At 44.6% G+C, this 25,581-nt stretch overlaps 1 protein-coding gene across 1 annotated transcript; it reads left to right on the top strand.

Annotated features, from left to right (window-relative positions):
• The first annotated feature begins 248 nt into the window (after positions 1 to 248).
• On the top strand, positions 249 to 25,051 carry NFE2L2 (NFE2 like bZIP transcription factor 2). Its single transcript, XM_028748696.2, has 5 exons — positions 249 to 484; positions 19,197 to 19,466; positions 20,033 to 20,125; positions 20,941 to 21,138; positions 23,158 to 25,051. Exons 1-5 carry the CDS (start codon positions 464 to 466, stop codon positions 24,352 to 24,354), a joined length of 1,779 nt encoding a protein of 592 aa, XP_028604529.1. The 5' UTR covers positions 249 to 463; the 3' UTR covers positions 24,355 to 25,051.
• The last annotated feature ends 530 nt before the right edge of the window (positions 25,052 to 25,581 follow it).

Here is a 25,581-nt window from a genome sequence, read left to right on the forward strand (position 1 = left end):
CCTAAACTATAGCTTGTTTAGCTTATACGTCAATCCGGCACTGGAGAGCAAAGAAGGACCTTTCCTCTCCTTGAAACCGGCCGGACTGGGGTTTGTTTTCCTCCCGCCGCGCCTGCTGAGCTTATCTCGCCACCGGCGCGCCCGCCTGCCCGCCTGCCTTCCCCCAAGCCTGGCTGCGCTCCACGGAGCAGAAGGGGCCGTCCTCTCCGCCCTCCTTCCTCCTGCTCCTCCCGGGGCCCGTGAGTGGCTCGGGAGAAGGCGGGGCGGAGCAGGACAGGCGGCGGAGACTTTCCCGGCAGCGCGGGGCGGGCAGAGAAGGGGACAGCGGGGAAGCGCGACGGAGCGGACGGCCGAGCCAGTAGAAGCTTCCCAGCGCGCCCGTCCGTCGGGGAAGAAGCCGAGCGCTGCCCAACCCAGCTGCCCCGGGAGCCTGGCCCGCTGCGCCAACCTCCTTCTCGGCACTATGGAGGTGGAGGCGCCGCAGGTGAGACCCGCAACGCCCCCCGCTCCCCGCGCGCGCCTTCCTTGCGAGGGCACCGGGCTGAGCAAGGAGAGGGTCCCTAAGGGGCAGCCCCTTCCCCACCGCAGGTCCCTAAGGGGCGTGGGAGGGGCGAGCCAGGCCTCGTTGCGCCTTCTCCTCCCGTCGGCTCGGGGCGGGGCGAGGGCAGCCGGCGCCACCCACTTCCCCGCTTGCGAGGGCGGCTGTCAGCTGCCGGCTTCGCTTCGGCGCCGGCCCGCCCCGTCCTCCGTGACGCAGCGCACACGAGCACGCTGACTCACCGGCGGGCGCAGCCATCCCCGACGGCCAGGCCGGGGCAGCTGCTGGCGGGCAGACGGGTGCTTTAAGTTGGAAAGACCCACGGGACTCACCCGGGGGCTTGGATTCTTCTCCCCCTGAGCCTGGGACCCGTCCAAAAATCAAAAACGAAACCTGGACCTCCACCTGGGGCAGAGTGCAAATTTGTAAAAAGAAAGGAGTGCTTCTGGGCATGTGCAGAGTGCTGCTCTCGTCGGCGATGTGTGTGTGTGCGCGCACCACGGGCCCTGCGAATTTGGGATTAGGAGATAGCGCACCCCGATGGGTTCCATAGCTGTCAAGGTTTCTCGTTTTTTAAGAGAAATTCCCTTATTCCGAATAGGATTCCTCATAAGAAAAGGGAAAAGTTGACAGCTATGATGGGTTCTGAAACGGCTTGAGTCTTGAAATCTTGAAAACAAGAACACTTTTGGAGGCTTGGGCTGGAAGCTTTGATTCCTAAATTATTTGAAGGAGATCTAAGGAGAAGAAGGGAGGAGGGGAGGAAACACTTGAGTTGACTGTAGCCCCCCCCCACTCTGGTGTCCACGATCATCTTGGTCCCCTTTAAAGGTAAAGGGACCCCTGACCATTAGGTCCAGTCGCGGACGACTCTGGGGTTGCAGCGCTCATCTTGCTTTACTGGCCTATTATTACTATTTTTAAATTATTATTAAAATTTCTATACCTCCCTTCATCTGAGGATCACAAGGCGATTTACAGTATAAACCCCTCCATAGTAAAAAACGTTCCTGTCCCCCCCCCCCCAATTTAAAGCACCATAGATTATTTAATGAGGCAAAGGCCTGGGAGAAGAGGAATGTTTTTGCCTGGCACCTAAAGATATATAATGAAGGACCCAGGCGAGTTTCCCAGGGGCGAGCATTCCACAAGCGGGGAGCCAATGCAGAAAAGGCCCTTTCTTGTGTTGCTGCCTTTTTGAAGAAGGGCCTCAGATGCTGAGCACAGGGTCCGGGTTGATTCGAGTTGGGGGAGGGGGGCCCTTGAGATACTGCAGTCCTGAGCCATTTTAAAGTGGATTGTTGCTGATGGTATAACTAATTATAAGGATTTTTTCAATGTGGAAGGGGAATGTGTAAATTGTCACCTATGAATACAACTCACTTGTTTATTTTGCTGTGGTGACATGGGTCTGGAAGGAGGCGTGCACTGTGGTGTTTTCGGATGTTTTCTATTAAAACATGGCTTCCCATCTTGGGATCTGGTTCTTTGTGTGGTGTTTGGCCATAGGGTATGTGTGCAAACATGAAGTGTGTGTTTTTGGTAGTTTCTAGGAACATGCTTAGACTTAACACCGTGCCATTAAAAAAGGGAAGCTGTAAGCTGCTTTTCAGTGGTGAATTAACTTAGCAGCACAATCCTATGCTTGTTTACTCAGAAGTAAGCCTCACTATGTTCCATGGGACTTGCACACTGGTTACGGGATTGTAGCCCATACCAGAGTTATCAGTGCTAGTAGTCAAAATAACCGTTAGCAAATGCTTTGGGCATTTATTTAACGTACTTCAGTGCTACTTAACTGTTAAAATACCAAAATCCACTTGCAACAAATAAAACAAACAATTTTGCGTGTGCACACAAAAATCACAGAAAAATAAGTTAAGTTTGGAATTGTAAAGTTGGAAGGGACCACTAGGGTCATCTAGAAACGTTTTTCAAAAAAAACCCAACCACCTTATGTAGAAGAAATATTTAAACAGCAGAGTTCCATGCAAACAGCAATACAGTCTAACGGCATAAAGCCTTGGGAAATGAAAATGTCTTAATCTGCCATCGAAATGAGGAAAGTGTTGGCGACTCTTTCCTCTGGGATGCACAAGTGCCATCTCTGAGAAGCTCCTCTCCCTAGTTAAAACCCACCATTTCACTTCTGCTGATAATAGATTCCTGGATGAGACCTCAAAGTGGCTGCATATGCACCACAAATTCAAAGCACCCCCACTCCAACCATCACGGGAACTGTAGTTTACAGAACCACAATCCGCAGAGCCCCCAAGAAACTACCGTTCCCGAGAATCGTTGGGGGGAAGCAACATACTTTTAAGTGTAAGGGTGGGTATGCAACAAAACTTGCAGTTTTGCCAAGCACTGCACCACACCCAAAATAGTTGTTTCTTGGGGTTTTTTTACACACGTTCAAAGCCGTCCCGAGTCTTTTATTTATTTCTATTTTCGAGACTCTCCTGTTGACGGTAACAAAAGGAAAAGTGCACGCATGCCTCTCCCTGGTTTCCATACACACAACGCATGATGTTACATAATTCTTCATTCATGGAGTGAAAGTTGTGGCAGGTTTGGACTTGTATAATATCACTAGGCCTTGGGAGTAAGCCTCACTGAACTCCGTAGGACTGGCTTCTGAGTAGATATGTATAGGTTTGCACTGTGTGTGTGTTTTTTCTAAGGCCATATGCACACCATACATTGAAAAGCACTCTTGCACCACTTTTTAACAGTTATGGATTCCTCCCAAAGAATCCTGGAAACCGTCAAGGGAGCTCACGGAGCTACAATTCCCATCACCCTCCACAAAATACAGTTCCAACATTCTCCAGGACTGTGGAGCAGTGCAAGAAAGCTTGAAATGTATGGTTACTGATGCAACTTAACTGTTTCCAGGAGCAAACAACTTCAGACTAACACCTGACGTTTGGGTAGCACCTCTTCTGTGTTTGCTTTTTAAAAACGGGAGCAACGAAGAAGCAACTGTCCTCTTGTTTCCCCAGGGTGGAATCAAATGGTGCCGTGGTGTGAAAGTGTTTTGCTTTGTGTGGACTCCTGAAGCTCAGGGCATGGTATATTCGTGGCTCTGGGTGATGTACCTTCGATTGGCGCTGCAAGCAGGAGAGGGCGAAAGACGAGAGCATTAAAAAAATAATCCCTTGGCATCTCTCGACATCTCTTTCATAATCGCCCTCTTCCCCCACCTTCTTCTGGTCTGTCAGGGCTCGGCCTTACATTTTACAGGACTGTTAATTATCTGCATATCTACAAGTGCAAAGGTTGCAAGGCTTGTGTAGGGTTCTGTGGCTTTGGGGCACTGTACAGGCACAAATGGATCTATATCGCCATCCAAGTATTTTTAAGGCATTTTGAAAGTCAGCGCTCTAGGCAGAATGGAGGATCTGGCATGCAGATATCACAACTACAAGAAAACAAGCGTCCTTCTGAGGTTTTGGAAGGCTCCAGAAAGGGGTCTGTGGCAAAGGTGTGTGAGGCTTTCTGTGGGCACCTCCAGCCTTTAATCTCCATTAAGTTCAAACTTAAATGTCAGTACTGTACTGTACTCGCTCTCAAGTGCCTCTTGGAAAAAGAAAAAAAGAAAAAGATTAAGGGCCAGTGTACATGATTCCCTGCTGAAGGGGGCCACTTCGGAAAAGGTGTTTCTGCAGTGGCTGCACCAAGCAAACAATTTGTCAGGCTACTTTGCTTTGAAGGCCCCCCCTCCCCCCTTGCAATTTTGCATGCCGCTGCAATAAAAATATTGATGAAGGTTCAGGAGTCCTGTTCTCCTTTGCTTCTGGTCGTTCTAGCTTTATCAAAATTAAGTGAAATCTGTTTTTCGTTCGTGTGTTTCATGTTTATTTTTATGGCGTGTTTGCTACATCATCATCATCGCCAACACAACCTCTGTAAGCTTCGGATAACTACTGCCGCACTAGTTTAACCTCGCAAAATCTGGTATTGGGCTGCTGGGGGCACCGTGCTGTTAGAAGTGGTTTCAAAGGGAGATACATAACAGAGGTTTGGGAAGCATGAATGCATGCCAACTGCTGTGGAGGAGAGAAAAAGACAAGAACGTTCAGCAGCACCAATAGCAGCACTATCTCTGAGATTCAGCTTTAAGCCTTACTATCGCAGGGTGATGTTGGGAAAGTTAGTTAGTACCTTGGCTCAGCACTCAAATCTGAAATGTTGTTGTAAGTCAGTGATGAGAGCTGCAACCTGATTAAAGTCGATTTAATTGATTAATCCTCCTGGTTTTTCCTCTCTCAATCAGTGGATGGGTAAAGCAAGAAGTATATTTTCTGTATTTTTTCCGGTAATGCACTCGCTCAATGTAGCAGGGAAGCATTTCCAGGATGAGTGCAGGGAGAATGGCTCTTTTCAGATGGGAAGCAGCCATCTTGAGATTTTGTAAAAGTTTATATTTTTAAATTTTTTTCTTTTAGTCAAAAAGAAAATAATTAAATCTGCTCCCTGATTATTTGAGGCATCTCTGTATTTGAGTAAAAGTTCTGAAATTAACCAATTCACTCATTAAGGGAGCAATCGTATACCTATTTACCTGGGAGTAAGTCCCATTGAACTCACTGTGGCTCCTCCTGAGTAGAAACATAGGATGGCTGTGTTAATGTTGCAACCCTGTTTTGTTGGCGCAATAAGGAAAATGATTTCATCCTGAGGAACAGGTCACATTTCCTTTATCTTACCCCTTCGTTTCCCGTCCCCAACACTCATAAAGCAATCTGATATAATGCCAAAAGCAAACTTGGTAAGGCATGTCTAATTTCAAAACCAGTCTTAATTTTTATCCCTAAGAAGTGCAGGTATCAGTGTTGGCCTAGAAACTTATTCCTTTTTTTTTTTGGGGGGGGGGGGGAGACAGAATCCAAAAGCAACTGTGGCATCATACCATTACTATTTTTGATCTATCTAAAAATGCTGAAAGAAATGAGCATTCTTTCAGCAAAGCTCTTAATCAGGCTAGTAAAATATGGGGTGTAGGAAATCAGAGACGTTGCAGGGTATGATTGAAAGCTCAAACTTTTTGTTTGTAATAGTTTAAGGTGGTATATGGAGGAGGTGTAACACATTAAATTAGATTTAATTTGGTGCTCTGTGGGAAAAAGAGTATATTATCCCCCCCCCCCCGTTTCTAAGGCACATGTAGAAATGGCATGCCTACTGCAGCTTTGGAGATCTTGACTGAGGAAATGAAATACTTGAATAGATTTAGAAAAATTGTGTTCGTATTCATTACGGTTTTGACAACACCTGATCAAATTGCAAATGTGAGTAATTTGTCTGGTGTCTGTAACATGGAACTACTTATCTTTGAAGGATACTGTCTGCATTCTCCTTTTGGACTTAATGAAAGGTGGCAGTTGCCTGTCATAGTTTCCCTAAAAGGGCCCTTTCTGTTCTTTATAGCGTGCAAACTTCAGTGCTCTGAAAGCCAGAAAGAAGTTGGGAGTTGTGCAATCATTTATTTCCCCTCAAGGCAGCTGCTTGGGTTTTGGAATGAGACTTTTCTTGAAGTCAGGATCCACTGGGTACCAAGGGTAAAGGGACTGAGGGGTGTAACTGTTTAAAATTGACCTATTTCAAAAAATTGATTTTGCTGTTAATTTTTGCCTCTTCTAACAGTGTAACTGTAAATATTGCCAGCAATTCTCCTTGCAGGAAGTTTCTCCCCCAAGACACAGAAATATGCAGCTCTTTCAGCAGCTTGTGCAATGAGGAAATAAACTAATTTCTTTTTCTTTTCTTAAAAACAACAACAACATATTTTAAAATAATAACATAAAGTACTGCTGTTCACTTGTTAGGCATTTCCTATTTTGGATATTTCCCATATTGACCTTGTGGGGAAACTCTTTTTGCTTTTTTATATAGCATAAGGATTTCAATGGGGCACCTCAGTTACCAGGAAGAATAGTATGAGGGTTATTTTGTGTTACAGCTTTGTATTTTTATGCTGTGAACCGCTTTGAGATCTTTGGATGAGGGGTGGTTTTCAAATTTAATAAATAAAAAAAATTATATATATATATGATTACAGCCTTCAGAACAAAGTTTGAAGTACTGTAGTAGACAAGATGAACTTCCCCAAAGCGATATGGGGCAGAGAATGATTTGGGATAGAGATTACCTGTTTTTCAGCCCCTTTCCCCTCCGTTCTCAATTGCCCCTCTTATCCATGGAAAAATATGGAAAATATGGATTTAGGGGAGAGATAAAGGTTAAAGCAGCCATTGCTGCTTCTCTTTTTGAAATCTCTTCCTCTCCATACTGCTTTGCCATAAAGAAAATGGCCATGCAGTGTATATGCAGGGCCTTCGTGATATCCAAGCCTGAGCAACAAATCTGTTGGCACTGATTAGACATTAATCTTTTGTAGGCGTGTTTTGCACTTCGGCCAAAATGAAAAAGTAGACCACAGATTAACAGCCTAGTTAAACTTTGTTTTGGCCCCAGTTATTGCATTCCACCCCAAAGCAGCCTATTTCTTCGAGTTTAGAAGGCCCTTTGAAAACTTGGAATGACTGCATAATAATTTTTCATTTTTCCACGAGAAAGTATACTGAAATGTTTGAATTGTAGTTAGGAGCACTAAAAGTGCAGCAAGATTAACAGTCTCTTGGAAACATTTTCTGTACTGTTTATGCAACTGACCGGTTTTATAGCGGAGAATAATCAGGCAAGAGTTGCCTGCACGTAGAAAAAAATTGCTAACAGGACCTAGAAAGCCAGACTTTGGAGTCCATATAGCCGAGAAAACAGAACCGCACAGCTTAATAGTTTTATTACATGCTTGTTTTAATAAGATAAGCAATTGAATTGGCTTACAAGAAAGAAAATAGGACCTTGTGTAGTATAAGAATAGAGAAAAATCCATAATGTTATGAAATTTCATTCTGACACAGTTCATAGTTTGAAGGCAATTGTAGTGTACTTTGATCAGAGCCGTCTTTCCTATTGGGCTTACTGGCGCATTGCGCCAGGGCGCTGGCCTCTCAGGGGCACCCCAGCGAGTGGGGGAGCTGCACGGCTTTGCCGTCGGCCTCCCCTTTCCCTGCATGCCTACCAGCTGTGCCCCATCAACTATATGGCTGGCGGGCATGCAGCTTCCTTCCCAAGCCTCCGCGGGAGGAGAGCGATCCCCGCAGAGGCTTGGGAAAAGGTCAACAACTCTGGGAAACGGGGCAGGGGGCGGCAGGAGGGATCTTTGCACCACAGCACCGGATGTGCTTAAGACGGCCCTGACTTCGATCCTTGAGTATACAGAGCCTGACTACAGCATCTCAATTTTCTAAAATGGAAGAAAGTTTGAAAACGTGCTAAAAATCAAGCCGGAAACCCAAAGGATGCTCAGGCAACACCTGACGCAAATCACCACATTTGGACTATCATATTGCAGTCACCTCTGATATGGGTCTCTGTTTAGTTTAAACACAGACAGCTAATTCAAACACACTTTCTTTTGTTTCTGCAGATCTGCTTTGTTGACTGAAACCAGGGTTTCACAGTGTTGAACAGGCTTGTTCCGTATGCTTGACATTGACAAGCTACATGGAGTGTGTGTGTGCTAATAATAATAATAATAATAATAATAATAATAATAATAATAATAATATATTATTTGTACCCCGCCCATCTGGGCAGCTTCCAACAAAGATTAAAAAATACACTAAAATATCACACATTAAAAACTTCCCTGAACAGGGCTGCCTTCAGATGTCTTCTAAATTTTAGGTGGTTGTTTATCTCTTTGACATCTGATGAGAGGGCATTCCACAGGGCGGGCGCCACTACCGAGAAGGCCCTCTGCCTGGTTCCCTGTAGCTTTGCTCCTCGCAATGAGAGAACCGCCAGAAGGCCCTCAGTGATGGACCTCAGCGCCTGGGCAGAACGATAGGTATTTGCTGCTGGTCCAAATGAACTTGGGGTCTTGCAGGATCGCTGTCCCTAAATGTGGCTGTTGTGGAAGAAGCTTATGCAGCTCGATACTGCTTCCTTCCTAACACTTCTCGCAGTAAATTGGTATATGGCAGAGCTTTCCAAACAGTGTGTCGTGACACGTTAGTGTGTTGGCTGCAGTGTGTAGGTGTGTGCCTCCTGGGGCTGGAAAGGGGCTAGTGTAACTTCTGGTTTGCTAGTAAAACTGAATTACTGTGTCGTGAAACGATGCATGTCTAAAAAATGTGTCACGGACATGAAAAGTTTGGAACGCTGTGGTATATGGGAAGCTGTTGTCTGGACCCAGTCAGTAAAGGCGGTTTTAAATACAGTTAAAGGCGAGATGATCGACCCCTTATTGCCTGTGAAGAAAGCACTTCCTTTGATTTATTGCCTCTGGCCAGGCTAGCTCTGCAGGTTTCAGAAGCTCATTTTAAGGCGTGCAGGAAGGAAATGGGTCATATATAAGGGCGTGTGGAAGACCATGGCTGAACAGCAAATACTGGGGTTGTCTGTGCTAAGGACAGACATTGCAAACATCTGAAATGAGAAAGAACATGGGGTTGTATCCAGTGGGGGCCTTGTATTTGCATATGGTGGAGCACCCAACTTTCACTAAGTCCCCAATCTTTTGCAGTCCTCGGTACCAATTTTCTGCAAGCTTGGGTCCCTCCGATGGACTACAACTCCCATCATCCAAGTGTGCCCAAGGTTTGCCTTGGTCTCATTCATGTCACGTTAAAAACTACAGTGTAGAGATACCCAAATGTGATCACAAGCTTGTCAGAGTTTAGCATTACACCCAAGTACAGTCAGTCTAAATATCACACATATCATATGCTACTTTTCGAAAGGTAAACTGTATCACCATAAATAAATATTTCTAAAGATTTTTCCACATCCTGGTGATGCTACTGTAACCCAGAATGTATCGCTGTTTGAAGAGATGTACGCATGTAGTCATTTGTTGAATTGTCCCAGAATTGTCCCACCTTTCCATTAGCATGCTCAAGTGTTTAAAAACGTTATCGTTATAGCAGCTCGAGAGATTTGACCTCTCCCTTTTGCTCCTGCAAGTTAAAGGTCTTTCAGGGAAAGACCAACAGTGATGGAAAATGTAGGAGCAAGTTTTGGCTTTCTTGCTACAGCTGATGGTCGTCTTCAGCAGCAGCAGTGATGATGGAGAAAATAAGGGTGCTTCAAAAACTCTGTTTTTTATAAAACACACAGCAACTTGGAAAAATGCCAGGAGTTGGGTATTAAACCGATTCTCTTCCGATAAAATGTTTAGGTTTTCAAGCTTCCCATTCTGAATTGAGTGATAGCTTTTTAATGGAACACTTACACCAGGTACAGTTAAAAAATGGCATTTTTAAAAAGCTGGCGTTTCAGTGAGAAAGGCTCTTTCATGAATGTTTTATGGAAGCATTCCCACCAGATGAAAATTATCTTAGCCACCTAGTTATAATTTTGTTATGTGCCTCTTGAATTCTCAGAAAATACTTGAGTTAAAACCAGTGGAGCATGTGTCTTATGTTTCCCCCCCCTTTTTTTAAATTGAAGCACTCAGAATTGTTGGGTAATGCAGAGCTGGTCGTGATACATAACTTCCAATTGAGAACATTGCATATATAATTTGTGATGAAGCCTATTGAGCATTACAAGCTAAAAACCACTCAAGGAATATGATAGCGAGGGCCAAGCCCTTGTTTTGATGAATAAAACAACACAATCAAAATGACTTTTATCGAGGAGCAAAGCTGCTGCAAGTAGCTCTAGACTGCCCCTTCCTCATCCTTGTACTTTTGAGCTTTTACTCACAACTGATGCAAGATTGGGTGGGAAGGTTTGCAGATTGGTCTCTTTAATCGTAGGGTGCACTTAGAGAGAGGCAAGGACTGTGTACTATGTAAGGTAAACCGTAATACTTGCCTTTATAGGTTCCTTGCATGCATGTACGCTTCCTGCTCCCACAATGTTTAGATGTGAATGCTGGGATACTTCATTTCCATTTTTGCATATAAACAGAATGTTAGATATGCACGGACTCGCTGATTTTAAGCTCGAGGGCGTCGGTTTGCATCCAAAAATATGCCATTTGCTAGCAGATGTAGCAAAATAGTGTTCAAGTGCAGCAGAATGAAAACCGTAGGCAGTTTTTCAAAAATTTGTTTATTATAAGGAAAGTAGGTCACGTGGAATTTAAAACATTCGGGGTGTGTGGTGGTATTCAATCTGGTGAAAAGCAAACCTCATCCCACGATGGTATAAAAGCATATATTCTTCAGTTACCCCTTTTCCACGAAGCCTTTTGTTTGGATAGTTTCGAAATGGCTGCATGGGCAGATAGATGCCTCTGGGTTCTGGCTAGCAAAGTGAGAAAGAATTAGAAAGAGAACAAGGGGGAAAGAAGCTATTGGCTTTACTCTTAAATAAAACTGAGGCATAATGACAGTCCAAATCATGGGCAGTGACAGCAACACTTATTGCCAGAACCATACAGCTCATCCGCTGCCACTAAAACAAGACCTGTTTATTTTTTAAAAAAGTGAGGAACCCTTCTGACTTGGCTCAGTTACCTTCTTTCTGAGGTAAACGGTGTGATCGGCTTTTGAGGCTGTTTTAAGACATACGATTCTGAGGGATTCTTCCACTCACCTCAAGATCTTACATGCTGTCAGGGTTGCTTCAAGATCCTAGCTCACAGAGGATCACGCTAGCCAACGGTCATTAAGTAAAAGTCTTTATTGAGTTACAGTTTCCATTCTCAAGCTGCTGCGTGCAACCCTACGTCTAGTAGCTAGATCGGCGAAGCTCCGTCTGAATCTCCGCCCCTCGTACACCAACTTAATATCCTAGCCCTGCTCCACCTTTTCCGCCTGACTGTTCTTCTCTGGGTCCCTCTGCCCCCCTGGGTCTCTTCCTTCCGGGATTCTTCGGACGCTGACCCCCCGGACTCTCCTGTCTCCTTGCGCCGGGCTTTAGGACCCGGCTCTCTTTCCGGGCTGCCTACTGCGCCTCCTTCCTGTGCATTTGAACTTGGCGCGCGCGCCCAACCTTCCACCTTCCGTCTAACCGTTTCTTCGCTCCCAGATGGAGGTGTGGCCACCCCTGACTCGTGCCCTCCCTCCTGCTGTGAGCTGCCAGCGCTTGCCCCCTGGCTCCTTTCCTCTTCCCTGCTCTCTGGCGGTGACGCTGGACCCGATCTCCAACTGCTCTCCTCTGATTCCCCTCTGGCTCTATCTCCCTGGGGTGCCCCCCTAAACTCCCCCCTTGCTTTGGCCACTGGTGCTCCTTTCTGTGAATCCTCCGACTCACTGGAGAGACTCGGAGATCTCGGGTCGTCGTCATCGCTCATCCTTTCTTCTGCCTCCTCCCCTTCGCTCTCTGTTTCCTCCCTTGCCCTTGCCTCTGCTCCTGAACCCCTGACACATGCCTTCCTTCATAGGCATGTGATAAATATATATGCTTACTTCATTTTTGTTTGAAATTTGAAGGAGCTGCTTCTGCCCCACTTTGGTCAGTTGGGTTTCATTAGGGTCACAGTGCAGTAGAGCGTGTATCATCATCATCATCATCATCATCATCATCATCACTATTATTAAGATAAACTCGTTCGAGCCAGAGAGTCGGTGGCACTCAGTTTGAAAAACCCTGTTTTCCTTTTGCCCCCCCAAATTTCATTGCACGCTTTCCTGTAAAGATCTTTTATAATTAATTTATTTTTAAGGCCTCCTGGCAGGGATTTAAAACATATTTGGACCACAGAACGCTTTTGTTATATACACCTAATATAAAATTCTAAATATGGGGCCCTTGCCTTGCTCCTTTTGTTTATCCTGATGCAAATATGTTTGCTAAAGCGCAATAAGAGTTAATAGCCAAACTTTACAACGCACACGGAGAGTTTCACATAAAATCTATAACTGACTACCCAGATGGCAAATGCTGATATGTAAACCTAAAACATGAAATTTTCCGTTGGGGTCCAGATGGCTGCTTAATGTGAATTGTTTAACATTTATGTTTATCTTATTAAAACTGCCTTTTATAAGTCCAGACTAGGCTTAGCAATGTGGCTCGGAACAGGCTCTGGAAAAGCGTATCAGTAAATGAGTAAAAACACCAAATGCCAGTCAGCATCTGATTTCGAAAAAGAGAGGGCTTCATCCCTAAGCCTGCTGGGAAGCCATATCATTTGCCTAGGTAGCTCTGGTCTTGTAAGCGTGAGTGTGGGGGGAGAGGTAGCGATTACTCAGTGGTGAGGCAAAGGCACTCTGTGCATGCCATGGGGCAATTTTATTTCTTGCTGTTTCAAAGATTCCTGGGCTCAGGCTGGTGCTGAGAACAGCTTCCAAGCCTGAGCACTCAAACTAACCCCTGACACTAGCAGAAATGCCTGCGTTTCCTACCTGAACTTGAACAGACCTTATACAGTGGTACCTCGGTTTTCAAGCATCTCAGAAGCCAAACGGTTCAGAACCCAAATGCCGAAAACCCGGAAGTAAATGCTTCTGTTTTTGACAGCGCCTTGGAAGTTGAGCGGCTTTCGCTGTGTGTTTTTTCAGTTTTCTCAATTGAATTGAGGCTTCCGAAGTGAGTTTTCGGTTATCAAACGTTTCAGAACTCGAATGGTCTTCCAGAACGGATTATGTTCGAGAGCCGAGGTTCTACTGTAGTTGTTTTAAGCACATTAATATCTGTGCTCTGAGAAATAAAGACCTGAGCCCACCATTTCCCAGTCCTGCACAGGCCATTATGGAGACTCGGGGTGGTATAATAGTTAGACAAGGCTTCCCCAAACTCGGCCCTCCAGATATTTTGGGACTACAACTCCCATCACCCCTGACCACTGGTCCTGCTAGCTAGGGATGGTGGGAGTTGTAGTCCCAAAACATCTGGAGGGCCGAGTTTGGGGATGCCTGAGTTAGACCAATGTTTCCCAGACTTTGGTCTCCAGTTTGTTTGTTTTTACTACAGTTCCCATCATCCCTGACCACTGCTAGCTAGGGATGATGCGAGTTGTAGTCAAAAAACTGCTGGGAACCCAAGTTTGGGAAACACTGAGTTAGACCGTTGGATTGCAGTTGTGGACACTCAAATCCCCAGTCAGTTATCAAGTTCACTGGGAAACTTTAGGCCAGTCTTTATTTCTAAACCTTCTTCAACATGGTTGCTTTAAGTGCAAAAGAAGAAAGGGACCATGGGGTGGTATTCAACTGAATAACTGAGTTAGCAAACTGATTTCTGCATGCACAATGGGACTCCCCACTTCCTAATAATAATAATAATAATAATAATAATAATAATAATTTTATACCCCACCCATCTGGCTGGGGCTCACCAGCCACCCTGGGCGGCTTCCAACAAAAGATTAAAAATACATTTAAACACCAGTCATCAAAAACTTCCCTAAACAGGGCTGCCTTCAGATGTCTTCTAAAAGTCAAATAGTTGTGCTTCCCCTAAGCTTTTGGTGCAGATTTGGGGTGGCAGAGGAGGATGGGAGGAAAGGCTCATTGTGCAAGCAGAAATTGTTTTGCTTGCACCGTTGTTTAGGTGAATACCACCCGCGGTCACCACCCTGAGCTCCTTGGAAGAAGGGCAGGATAAAAATGCAAAATAGTAATACTTATTAATCAAGCCCCGCTGAGACTATCGTTAAACTATTTAATAACCAAATTATTGTTCACTGAGAGTGTTAGTTGGTTCCCATCACGATTAAAAACAACATACATTTCAATTACCTGTGTTGGTTGGACAGTAGTGAATGTCTCGCATAAGGGGTGTTCCCGAGTTACGGGGGGAAAAGCAGGTTTTAGTTGAAAACCCTTTTCCAAAACACTTGCTTTCACAGGTGTTGAAAGCCTAGTCCTTTTCCTTGGGCATTCCCCTTTCTTGGATCTGCCCAAACAGCTATTTCCTCTGACATAATGTGGGAACTTGCACAACGAAAAAAGAGAACAAAAGTCTTCTTATGGAGCAAGTCACATGATAGACCATTGCGTTGTTTTTTATCAGCAGTAAATTTTTCTGAAGGATGTGGTTAGCGAGACATGTGTTATGTGTTATGTACTCTTTATTAATCTTGTGTAGAATTATCAACACATTCAGCCACATTTTGACATTCATCTGAACTTGGCAGTCGATGCAAGCAGGAACCTTAAGAAATATTTATGAACATAAATTTGTAGAAATCAATCTAATTGGAACGTAGCCTTAAATACTTTTTTGATGGGGTGTGTGTGGAAGCTTTATTTAAAATTAATGAAACAGAGCGCCTGCAAATTATCATATTAAGCATATTCCAGTTAATGAAAAAGTCATTGCATCGTAAAACCAGAATCGTAGGATCGTCCAGTTGGAAGGGACCCCGAGAGTCACCTAGTCCAACTCCCTGCCATGTAATGTAATGTAAGATATAAAGCATTTAAAAGGGAGTTGCTCTCATCTCATTTTGCATAGATTTGGCTTATTCCCCCGCCCTCCCCACTACTCTGAACAGGCTGTGCAATGACTTTCATGCCAACAAGTCCCCTCTATTTCAAAAGCAGCTGTCGTCGTGGCTACGGCTTTAAAGCCATGCTGCTTCTCAAATGCTGTTTTCTGTATGATTGTTTTCTATTCATTTCTACTGTCACAGCCAGGGCTGTCTTTAGCAGATGTGGCGCTGGGGTGCAAATATCCACCCAGCGCCCCCAAATTACCATGGATAGTGTTGGGGTGGCCGTAGCTGCGCACTGTCAGCCATCTGGGGGGAGCGCAACTCTCCCCGATGCCACCGGCAAAGCCGTGCAGCTCCCCCACTTGCTGGGGCGCCCCTGAGAGGCTGGCGCCCTGGCGCGACGCACCACTAAGCCCTTTGGGAAAGACGGCTCTGGTCGCAGCTCAAAGCAAACTTGGGAAAGACATGTAGTTAATCTGACAAGCTGAGGACCACGGATAGGCACTTGATCCGCGCATCTCGCTTTGGCAGAGGCAGCAGCCCAGACAATGGCACTCTGAAAACGACGAGCAACTTAGAAACGGAATCTAAAATCCAGATCATGCCGTTTTTATCCAGAACATATTGCAAATGCTCAGAGATGAAGGAGCCGTTTTCAAATCTGCCATGAGAGAAGAGGGTGAGCAGCTGGTAAACTACTGGCCTTTAATGAAGCCCTGCCATATTGCAGCATCCTCCATTATTGCCAGACTTAATTAGTTCGTTCTACCATGGCAGTCTGGAGGGACCAAACCCTTACTGTGGACAGCCATAATAACTCTTTCCGCTTCTCTTTGTTTTTACCCCTTTCCTAGTGAAATTTGGCATCTCCGTGGAAGAGGTTTAAAATATACTTTAATTAGAAAGATAGACGTTAGAGGGAAAGCCTGGAATTTGGTGAATATAGCCATGGGCACGCAGGAATATTACAATCACCTTGTTGGAGCAGATCAATGGCCCATCTGGTCCAGAATTCTGTTTCCTGTAGTGTCCGTCCAAATGCAGGACAGGAAAGCAATAACCCTTCCCTGTTTCTCCCCAGCGCCAGGTCTCCAAAGGAATGCTGCCTCTGAATGTGAACATCCCATCTAGCTATTGTGGCTGTAGCCATCGTAAGCCAGCATCCATATTGTGTAATGGTGAATTGCTGTGTTGTCCACAAGTCTTTCCTTTTGTGTCTTGAACCTCGTGGGGCACCTGCTTTTCCTTGGGCAACCCTGAACTCTATTCTTACTCGTGAGAAACTTTTCTCCACCCAGTTTCTTCTTCATGTGAATCCCAGTCCAGATGTTGTTTAGCGAATACATTATCTGGAAACTTAAGATTCAGTGGGTCAGGTCCAGACTTGCCCTTCTGCAGATAGAAAGGCTTTTGTTTGTGAAATGGACCAAGATGCAGTAGAGGTGATTTTTGCCAGTTCCCTCTGCAGCCGCCAGTGCTACCTCCTGTGTTCAGCAAGAGGGTCCCCTGAGTTTCTGGAACAGCTGTTTTTTTAGGCAGGGGGTGCACAGAGCAAACTGCAGAGGGGATAAGTTAAAACTGCTTATCTCTCCCCCCCCCACCCCACTCCATTGTTGCCTTGTGCCTACAACATGGACTTTGTGTTTGAAGCTTTAACTGGTAGTACTGGGAGCAATATATTGCTGCAGTTACTGCTTTGATTCTGCTGGTCTTATGCACGTTAAGAGCATTTTATGGCTTACTTTTATGACAAGGTAATTTGCCCTGAGCTCACCCTTACACCCTGTTTAAATGTTCTCCAAGTCATACAAGAAAAGTAAGCTGTGTCGGACCATTCACAAATCGGGGAAAATTCAGTTTCACAAAGACTTTTGTTAGGGTCAACCAGTGTTACAGAATCGGGACTGGGGATTAAGCAATAAGAGTAGAACACCACACTGCAGGGCTGTTGTGCACTGCTGTCTTTGCCCACCATGCAGTACGGAGGTAAAAGCAGTGAATAACAATGCAGTTTCGTTGTTAGTTAATCTCAACTTCAGCCCAGCTTTCAACCTGCAACAGGGGGTCTAATTCACCCAGACAACATTGCAGAGTTGTTGTATCCCACTCAGAACCTGATCTGCAGTATGAAAACTGCAAGACTACCGCTTCCCAGCCATAACCCCTTGCAACTTGCAGTATGGGGATAATGACTTGTCAGTGAAACTCTAGCGTGGGTAGGCAAACTAAGGCCCAGGGGCAGGATCCAGCCCAATTGCCTTCTAAATCCAGCCTGCAGATGGTCCGGGAATCAGCATGTTTTTACATGAGTAGAATATGTCCTTTTATTTAAAATGCATCTCTGGGTTATTTGTGGGGCATAGGAATTCGTCCACCCCCCCCCCCAATTATAGTCCGGCCTCCCACAAGGTCTGAAGGACAGTGGACTGGCCCCCTGCTGAAAAAGTTTGCTGATTCCTGCTCTAGAGAGTCACTTGTCAGCATGGCCAATACTGAGCTAGATGGACGAAATGGTATGATATAAAGGATCTTTCTGTTTTCCTGCTTTTTAAAAAACCTGTTAAGGCCAAGGGCGTTTCCAGATTGTTGCTATTTATGGGTGGGTTTCAGTCGCTTACTGGCCACTATAGTTGATTAAGAGGTCTTGTGCAATGAACATGCGTTCCCCAAAGACCAGACTTTTGCAGGACCACGCACTGGAATGTGCTTTGATGCAAGGAGATGAGCGCCGCAACCCCATAGTCGCCTTTGACTGGACTTAACCATCCAGGGGTCCTTTATCTTTTTACCTTTACCATCTAGGACTAGGTTCCCAACAAATCAGGCTGAATGCTCATTTAAATAGCCGATGTTGTCGGTTGTTGTTGTTTAGTCGTTTAGTCATGTCCGACTCTTCGTGACCCTACGGACCAGAGCATGCCAGGCACTCCTGTCTTCCACTGCCTCCCGCAGTTTGGTCAAACCTATGTTGGTAGCTTTGAGATGTTTGTCTAACCCCCTGCAAAGAAATCCCCTGATAAAAGCTCAATAAATGGGTCCCTCTGGAAGCGCTCAAAAAATATCAGGTTTCAAAGACAGCTTTCCCATTGCAATTTTGAATGAACAGCACCTCTAAAAGAATGAGTGTTTTTTTTTGGGGGGGGAGAAGAAACATGACACATTAAGATGTTTACGTTTTATTTAAAGCATTCTGTAATATTCTTCGTCTGTAATGAAATCCTGTAATTGCGTTTTGGAAACTGTAAAAGGTAAAGGTAAAGGTACCCCTGCCCGTACGGGCCAGTCGTGTCCGACTCTAGGGTTGTGCGCCCATCTCACTTAAGAGGCCGGGGGCCAGCGCTGTCTGGAGACACTTCCGGGTCACGTGGCCAGCGTGACGAAGCTGCTCTGGCGAGCCAGCACCAGCACAGCACACGGAAACGCCGTTTACCTTCCCGCTATAAAGTGGTACCTATTTATCTACTTGCACTTAAGGGTGCTTTCGAACTGCTAGGTGGGCAGGAGCTGGGACCGAAAGACGGGAGCTCACCCCGCCGCGGGGATTCGAACCGCCGACCATGTGATCGGCAAGCCCTAGGCGCTGAGGTTTTACCCACAGCGCCACCCGCGTCCCTTGGAAACTGTATGTCAGTGCAAATGAATGCATGTCCCTGGTCCATTACTTCGAATTTGTAATGCATATTTACAACGCAGGCAACCTGGGTTTCACTTACAAGGAAGTCCCATTGGGACAATCGCTAGTGCTTACAGCCAAGAAGTTGCTACTGTGCATGTTTACTCACAAATAAATCCTACCAATGTGGGGACTGCTACATTAATCTGAAGCTAGTGCTCAGGACTGAAACTCTATTATGATGCCACTAAGTCACATCTTAACCTTTTTTGGGGGGTGGGGAGGAAGTAAAATATATCACGAATTTTGTATCAGCATGCAATGGAGAATACCCAGAGTGCAGTTTGAGGTCTCAGACCACCAGTTTACAGTCCTTTGATTCCATTTAAAGCAGAGTTTCCCAAATTTGGATTTCTCCAGCTGTTTTTGGACTACAGTTCCTACCATCCCTGACCACTGGTCCTGCTAGCTAGGGATGATGGGATTTGTACTCCAAAAACAGCTGGAGACCCAAGATTGGAAAACCCTGATTTAAATCAACTTAAATGAGACGGCACCTGTTTTGAAAACTGTAAAAAAAAAAGTTTGAAGATCCAATATTATTATCTATACTGGTTTGGTTTTTTTTACATACACAGGATATGAACCTGATCGACATTCTCTGGAGGCAAGATATAGATCTTGGAGCAAGGCGTGAAGTTTTTGATTTTAGCCAAAGACGGAAGGAATACGAGTATGAAAAACAGAAGAAGCTTGAGAGGGAGAGACAAGAGCAGCTTCAGAAAGAGCAAGAAAAAGCCTTCCTAGACCAGCTGCAGCTGGATGAGGAAACAGGAGAATTTGTTCCTATTCAGCCTGCTCAAGCCATTGAATCAGGAAATACCATCACATCCAATAATTATTCACAGGTAAAAAAACCTCCCCGACTTTTTGTCATGTGATCTACATCCCCCCCCCCTTTCCTAAAGGTTACTGCAAGTCTCCAGAGCAACTATCTGAACAGCAGGGGATTGATACAATTTGTGAGACTATGGTTATATACAAACTTATTCAGGAAGTAAGGAATCCCATTTTGTTTTTATCATAGTGCTACGGTTTCCATTTATTGCTCCACGAGTTCTCTTGAAACTTCTGATGAAATTCCAGAAAGTACAGATGCCTATATATTTTCTGATTACTATCTGTCCAGCATAGAACTTGTATAGCCGGTCTTTCAATACTTAATGAGAGTCTTCTTAGATTACATTGTCCTTTATTCTAATCCTCCTGCAAGCACACCCAGGAGATCTTAATGGTTGCAACCAGCGAGTTTGTTTCTTTAATGATCTTGTTGCATTGTGGTGTGCTTTTTGTGCCTTTTTTATTTCAAAATAAAATTCCATGGAGATATCTCTCTCTCTCTAAAGCTATAAACAGGTTGTCTGAACATAGTAGAAGTATTACATATTTGCTATTTTTTATCTTCAATCTACAGAGCGTTCACATCTCCAAACAAGATGCAGATGACCTGTTCTTTGATGACTGCATGCAGCTTTTGGCAGAAACTTTCTTGTTTGCCGATGACCAGGTAAATCTCGCAAGTCTGATGTTTTTAATCTGGCCTCTCCTTTACAAGAATTAAAATCCCTTTTCTGTCTCTTTATCGGGTGCTGGGATAGCTCAGATGGTGGAGCACAAGACTCTTAATCTCAGGGTTGTGGCTTCAGCCCCCACCCTGGGGGGAAATGGTTCCTGCATTGCAGGGGATTTGGGACTAGGTGATCCTTGAGGGAGCTTCCACCTCTACAATTCTGTGATTGCAGTGTCCTGATTAATGGCATGCATTATGCAACAAACACATTTGAATGTAGATTGTCATACCAACATACTGCTTTGCAGGTGGGTCTCTGGTTGAGAGCCAGTGTGGTGTAGTGGTTAAGAGCAGTGGACTCGTAATCTGGGGAACCGGGTTCGCGTCTCCGCTCCTCCACATGCAGCTGCTGGGTGACCTTGGGCCAGTCACACTTCTCTGAAGTCTCTCAGCCCCACTCACCTCACAGAGTGTTTGTTGTGGGGGAGGAAGGGAAAGGAGAATGTTAGCCGCTTTGAGACTCCTTAAAGGGAGTGAAAGGCGGGATATCAAATCCAAACTCCTCTTCTTCTTCTTCATCCCTGGCACGTCCAGGTTGGCCTAGGGCCTAGGGAAATTGTGGTCTGAAGCCCTGCAACAAGCCAGTGTAGACAATACTGTGCTAGATGGACAAGGACAGGACTTGCTATAAAGCAGCTGCCTATGTCCCTACTACGAAATACCTCTTTCATTGCCAACAGCCAACCTAAGAACCAGTGGGTTTCAAGCATAATGGACCAAAAAATAAATAAATCGGTTGCCTGGTATTCCAGGTTCCCTCTGCTGAATTTCTGCCAGCGGCACCTTCTGAGATGGACAGCAACCAGGTCTTTGTTGAATCTGATCGGATGATCCCCCTTGACCCAGCTCTCCTTCAGTCTACCATTCCAGAGTCGACAGCGGTAGAGGCGGAGACCACACAAGACATAGAACAAGTTTGGGAAGAACTGCTGTCTATTCCAGAGCTGCAGGTAACACAGCAGCAGTCAGCGCTTGAACGAAATACTAAATAATCAAATTTATTATTACTATTAAATAACACTTCAATAAGTAGCCAGATACTGGGGGCAAATATTTATACTAAAAAAGGCAAATCCAAACTTTTGACATTTTTGCCCTTGAACGGTGGGTCCTCCTGTCATCTTGCAACTACTGTATATTTACAAAATATTGGGTTTATGAGGTTGAAGGTAGCAGCTTGAAAGGTTCAGTTACGTTTACTCATCAGTCAGTATTTTTTAGAACATGAAAAGGAAAATGTTTGCTCATCAGTCAGTATTTTTTAGAACATGAAAAGCAAAATGCTTGCCTGTGTTGGCAGTTTCCCTTTCAGTCCAAACCTTTGCATGCTTTTTATTCAAAAGCAATGCCTGCTCTGTTTGAGACGTTTGTGTTGAGTTTCTAGCCTTACAATACAAATCTAATATTGAGTCTCAGGGCTGGCACTGGACTCAGGGTGGGGTGTTTTCTTGGTATGCTGATGCCCCCAACCCAACTAACCAGGACCAAGTAGTACTTCTGGCAGGCCTCCGAAACATGCTTCCGTGGGGCTGTGCTACTTTTTTTGAATTGTGCCTAGGCTTGACTCTGATCCATTCTAGCAGGCCACCATCTTGTGTTACCCAAAATGCAATGCCCTGGCCAATAGATCTAAATTTTATAGCTCAACAGGCTGGGGTCTTGCATATTGTGTAACCAAGATGGTGGGCAGCCGCTGCCTGATGGAAAACTGGTGATTGATAAAAGCAGCACTGTTGCCCATTGCTGAAAAGCATCTGGGAGCCTGGCAGGGAGAATGGTGAATAGTGGCATGGCTGGGTCTTCAAAGCACCTGACTTTGTTGACTGGAGGCCTAGTGAGTTCATGTAAATTTAGCTCCACCAAGCTTGGGGCTTATTCTCCCCTACTAAGGTTTGCTTTACTGGTTTTCCTAGGGTCTGTACAGCAAGGAGGGGAATAGCGTTTGTTTTTCACTTCCAAGAAGCTGAACAGAAACCCCAGTTCAATACGTAGCACTTTTCTCTACGAACATGCAATTTGCACAATGAATGGGGTGATTAGCATTTCTGCCAAGGTATAGCTATGTTTCCATTTCCATTTACCTCTTTGGATAAACAGCTGAAGACTTCTCTGAAGCCCTTTTTCAGCTTTATCCAGCCCATGGAATGTTAAGACAGTAGACATGGAAGAGAAAGCATGCAGCTTTTAAAAAACTGTGTGTGTAGTCCAAAGCAACAGTGACTTCCACAACTACCAAGGAAATTAAAGCAACTTTTTAAAACGTGGGGACAGGAATGTCAATGGCACAGAGGCTGGGGGATTATTGCTGCTCAGCAGGTCTTTTAACTGTCCAAGACACATGAACAGTTATATATTTCATAGGTATCCCATGCACGGTAGCTGGGGGCGGGGGGGGGGGGGGATTGCAGCATTTTACCAAAGGCAAAAAACTTAAGTGTGAGAAGATGCAAATTCCTAATAGGGAAGTGTTTACTTGAGGGAAGATTGCCTGCAACAATTAATTTTTCGGACTCATCAGATATAAGTGCATCCAAACCAGCCAAGGGACTAGGCACATTCTCCCCCTTTTAAATATATAGCAGGCATCTTTGTAGAACACAACTTCTGTATAGTGAAAGGCAGCAGGTGACTGAAAAAGGAAAATGCTGCAAGCTATAGTTTCTGAAGTCTCAGGTGCCTCTCCCTTTCCCCTTATCACATCGTAGAAGTTTACACAGGCTAAAAGGGAGTGTTTGCAGTTGCCATCATTTCTCCCCTAATTCCTGTTTTGTATTGCCAGCTCTTCTGGCCCCGTTGGGTATACAGAAGCAATAGAAAAAAGGGACGACAGCCAAATGTATCACCTCCAAAGCACAAGAAATGCATCGACTGGCTAGAGTTTGCTAGGTGCACAATGCTAACTGTCACACAGTAAAACCTCATCATGTGTATATATCATTGCTGAACTTCTCTCTCCTATTTCCTTATAGTGCCTTAACATTCAGAATGATAACCTGGTTGAAGTAACCCCAAATGCATGCTTGGAAAATGCATCAGCAGAGGCCGATATGAACTTTAGCTTTTATGATTCATTACCTGCTATGGAGAAAGAAGTTGCTAACTGCAGTCCAGAGTACCTGAGCCCTCTGGAAGCTTCCTTTTCCAGCATGCTACTGCCGGAAGATCTTAGCCAAAACAACACATCATGCACAAGCACTGATTTTTCTGAGGATTTCTACTCTTCCTTTGTCGGTGTGAATATGAACACGTCTCCCCCACCGCCAAATTTTGTGGACCAGGCAATTGCTGGCTTTTTAAACGAACCTATCGATCTTTCAGAGTTTGCTCAGTGCAAAGCTTTTAATGGTGACCTTTCAGGAAATGCCCCAGAATGCAATGATTCCGATTCTGGCATTTCGCTGAATGCGAGTCCCAGCACAACATCTCCCACTCATTCTGTTGGGTCATCTTCCATCTCTAGAGATACAGGATTTGGATACAGCGATTCTGAAATGGAAGAGATGGATAGTGCTCCTGGAAGCGTGCCACAGAGCAATGCTAAAATGCATTCATTTCAGTTCTATGCTCCGCTGTCTCCATCCCCAGGACAAAGCGTCTCAAATCCTGAATTGCAGCTCACAAGTGTACCCAAAAAAGAATTGCCTGAAAACCCTGGTCATGTTGAAGCTCCGTTTGTGAAGGACAAGTCTTCCAGCCAACTTGATGCTCATTTCAGCAGAGATGAGCTTAGGGCAAAGGCTCTGTGTATCCCTTTCCCAGTTGAAAAAATAATCAATCTCCCTGTTGATGACTTCAACGAAATGATGTCCAAGGAGCAGTTCAATGAGGCACAGCTGACTCTGATTCGTGACATACGAAGGCGAGGCAAGAACAAAGTGGCTGCTCAGAACTGCCGCAAAAGGAAACTGGAAAACATAACCGAGCTGGAGCATGACTTAGGTTATCTCAAGGATGAGAAAGAGAAGCTCCTCAAAGAGAAAGCAGAAAACGACAAGAGCTTGCAACTGCTGAAAAAGCAGCTGAGCACCCTGTACGTCGAGGTCTTCCGCATGCTTCGGGATGAAGATGGCAAGCCTTATTCACTTAATGAATACTCACTGCAGCAAACAAGAGATGGCACCATCTTTCTTATTCCTAAGAGCAAGAAGCCAGAGACTAAAATATGAAGATCAGGGAGACTAATGTTCTCTCAACAACTATTTTTTCAATTTGTATTTTCTACTCCTAGGACTTCCTAGGATGCAAAATACTTCCTTTCCTCCCCAAGTGACTTTACACAAATGTCTCTTTAGAGTAAACTATATGAATACACTTAAAATCAGTGTAAGGCAAATATATGCACAATGGGTAGTACTTTTATAAGACACTAGTTCCTTTTTTTATATAGTAGCAACTCGACTAGCTCCTGTTCTAGTGTAAATATTTCAGAATTTCTTATTTATATACTGTTCCTATAATTTGTTTTACCTAACTGCATATCAAGGGTGATTTAAGACTTTTAATCCTAATTACTTACAAGACCAATCTTGTTTTCATGAACATTGTTTGATAAAATATGAATGAAATGTTTGCAGTTCCTTGAAAATTATTACTTGCTTTGCTTTAATATGAGATTGAATGTAGTGTTAGTAAACACACATACTAAAGGAGTATTGTTGGGGCTCAGCCCAGCCAAAATAACTGAACACTCATTACAAGAATTAAAACTATTCTTTCACTGAAAGGAATGGAGTATCAATATGCTTAATTTGGGGCTGGACTGTGTCCTTAAAGCTGAAATTTTGCTTTGCATACAAATGTATGCTCCAAGTAATGCTCATTTTTAGATTTTGTACATTAAAAAATAAATGGCATATACTCTTGGCCTAGATTGTTTCATTAGAATGTGGCCTTACCACAAGGGTTTCCACTTGGGCTAATATACCTGTAAGAGCAGGGGTGGCCAACTCCTGAGAGACTACGATCTACTTTCAGAATTAAAATCTGGCAATGATCTACCCCCTGGACGGGGGTGTGGGGGTGTTTCGGTTATTGAGCTTTTTTTAGGGAGATCTACCAAAGCCTCGCAGGGAATCCATCTACCAGTAGATCGTGATTGACCTGTTGGACATCGCTGCTGGAAATCTAATGGGCAAGACATCCAACATGTCTCACCGTGCAACAACTTTTTACTTAGTGGAATGTTTCCTTCTTGCCCTTATTGACTATTGCATGCCCCCAAAATCTGTTCCAGAGGGTCTGTCAACCCTTTGGAGTAGTTTTTAGGAAAGGGAAGCCTACTTACACGATCAGATAGTTGGAAGAGACCACGGCTACAATGAGTCTAACTGGTAAGAAGAAAATGTCAAACAGTTTTGTTGGTATGGCTCAAGACTCTTAAATCTCAAAAGTCA

The sequence above is a fragment of the Podarcis muralis genome, chromosome 1 (genome assembly GCF_964188315.1).
Source record: "Podarcis muralis chromosome 1, rPodMur119.hap1.1, whole genome shotgun sequence".
Taxonomy (NCBI): Eukaryota; Metazoa; Chordata; class Lepidosauria; order Squamata; family Lacertidae; genus Podarcis; species Podarcis muralis.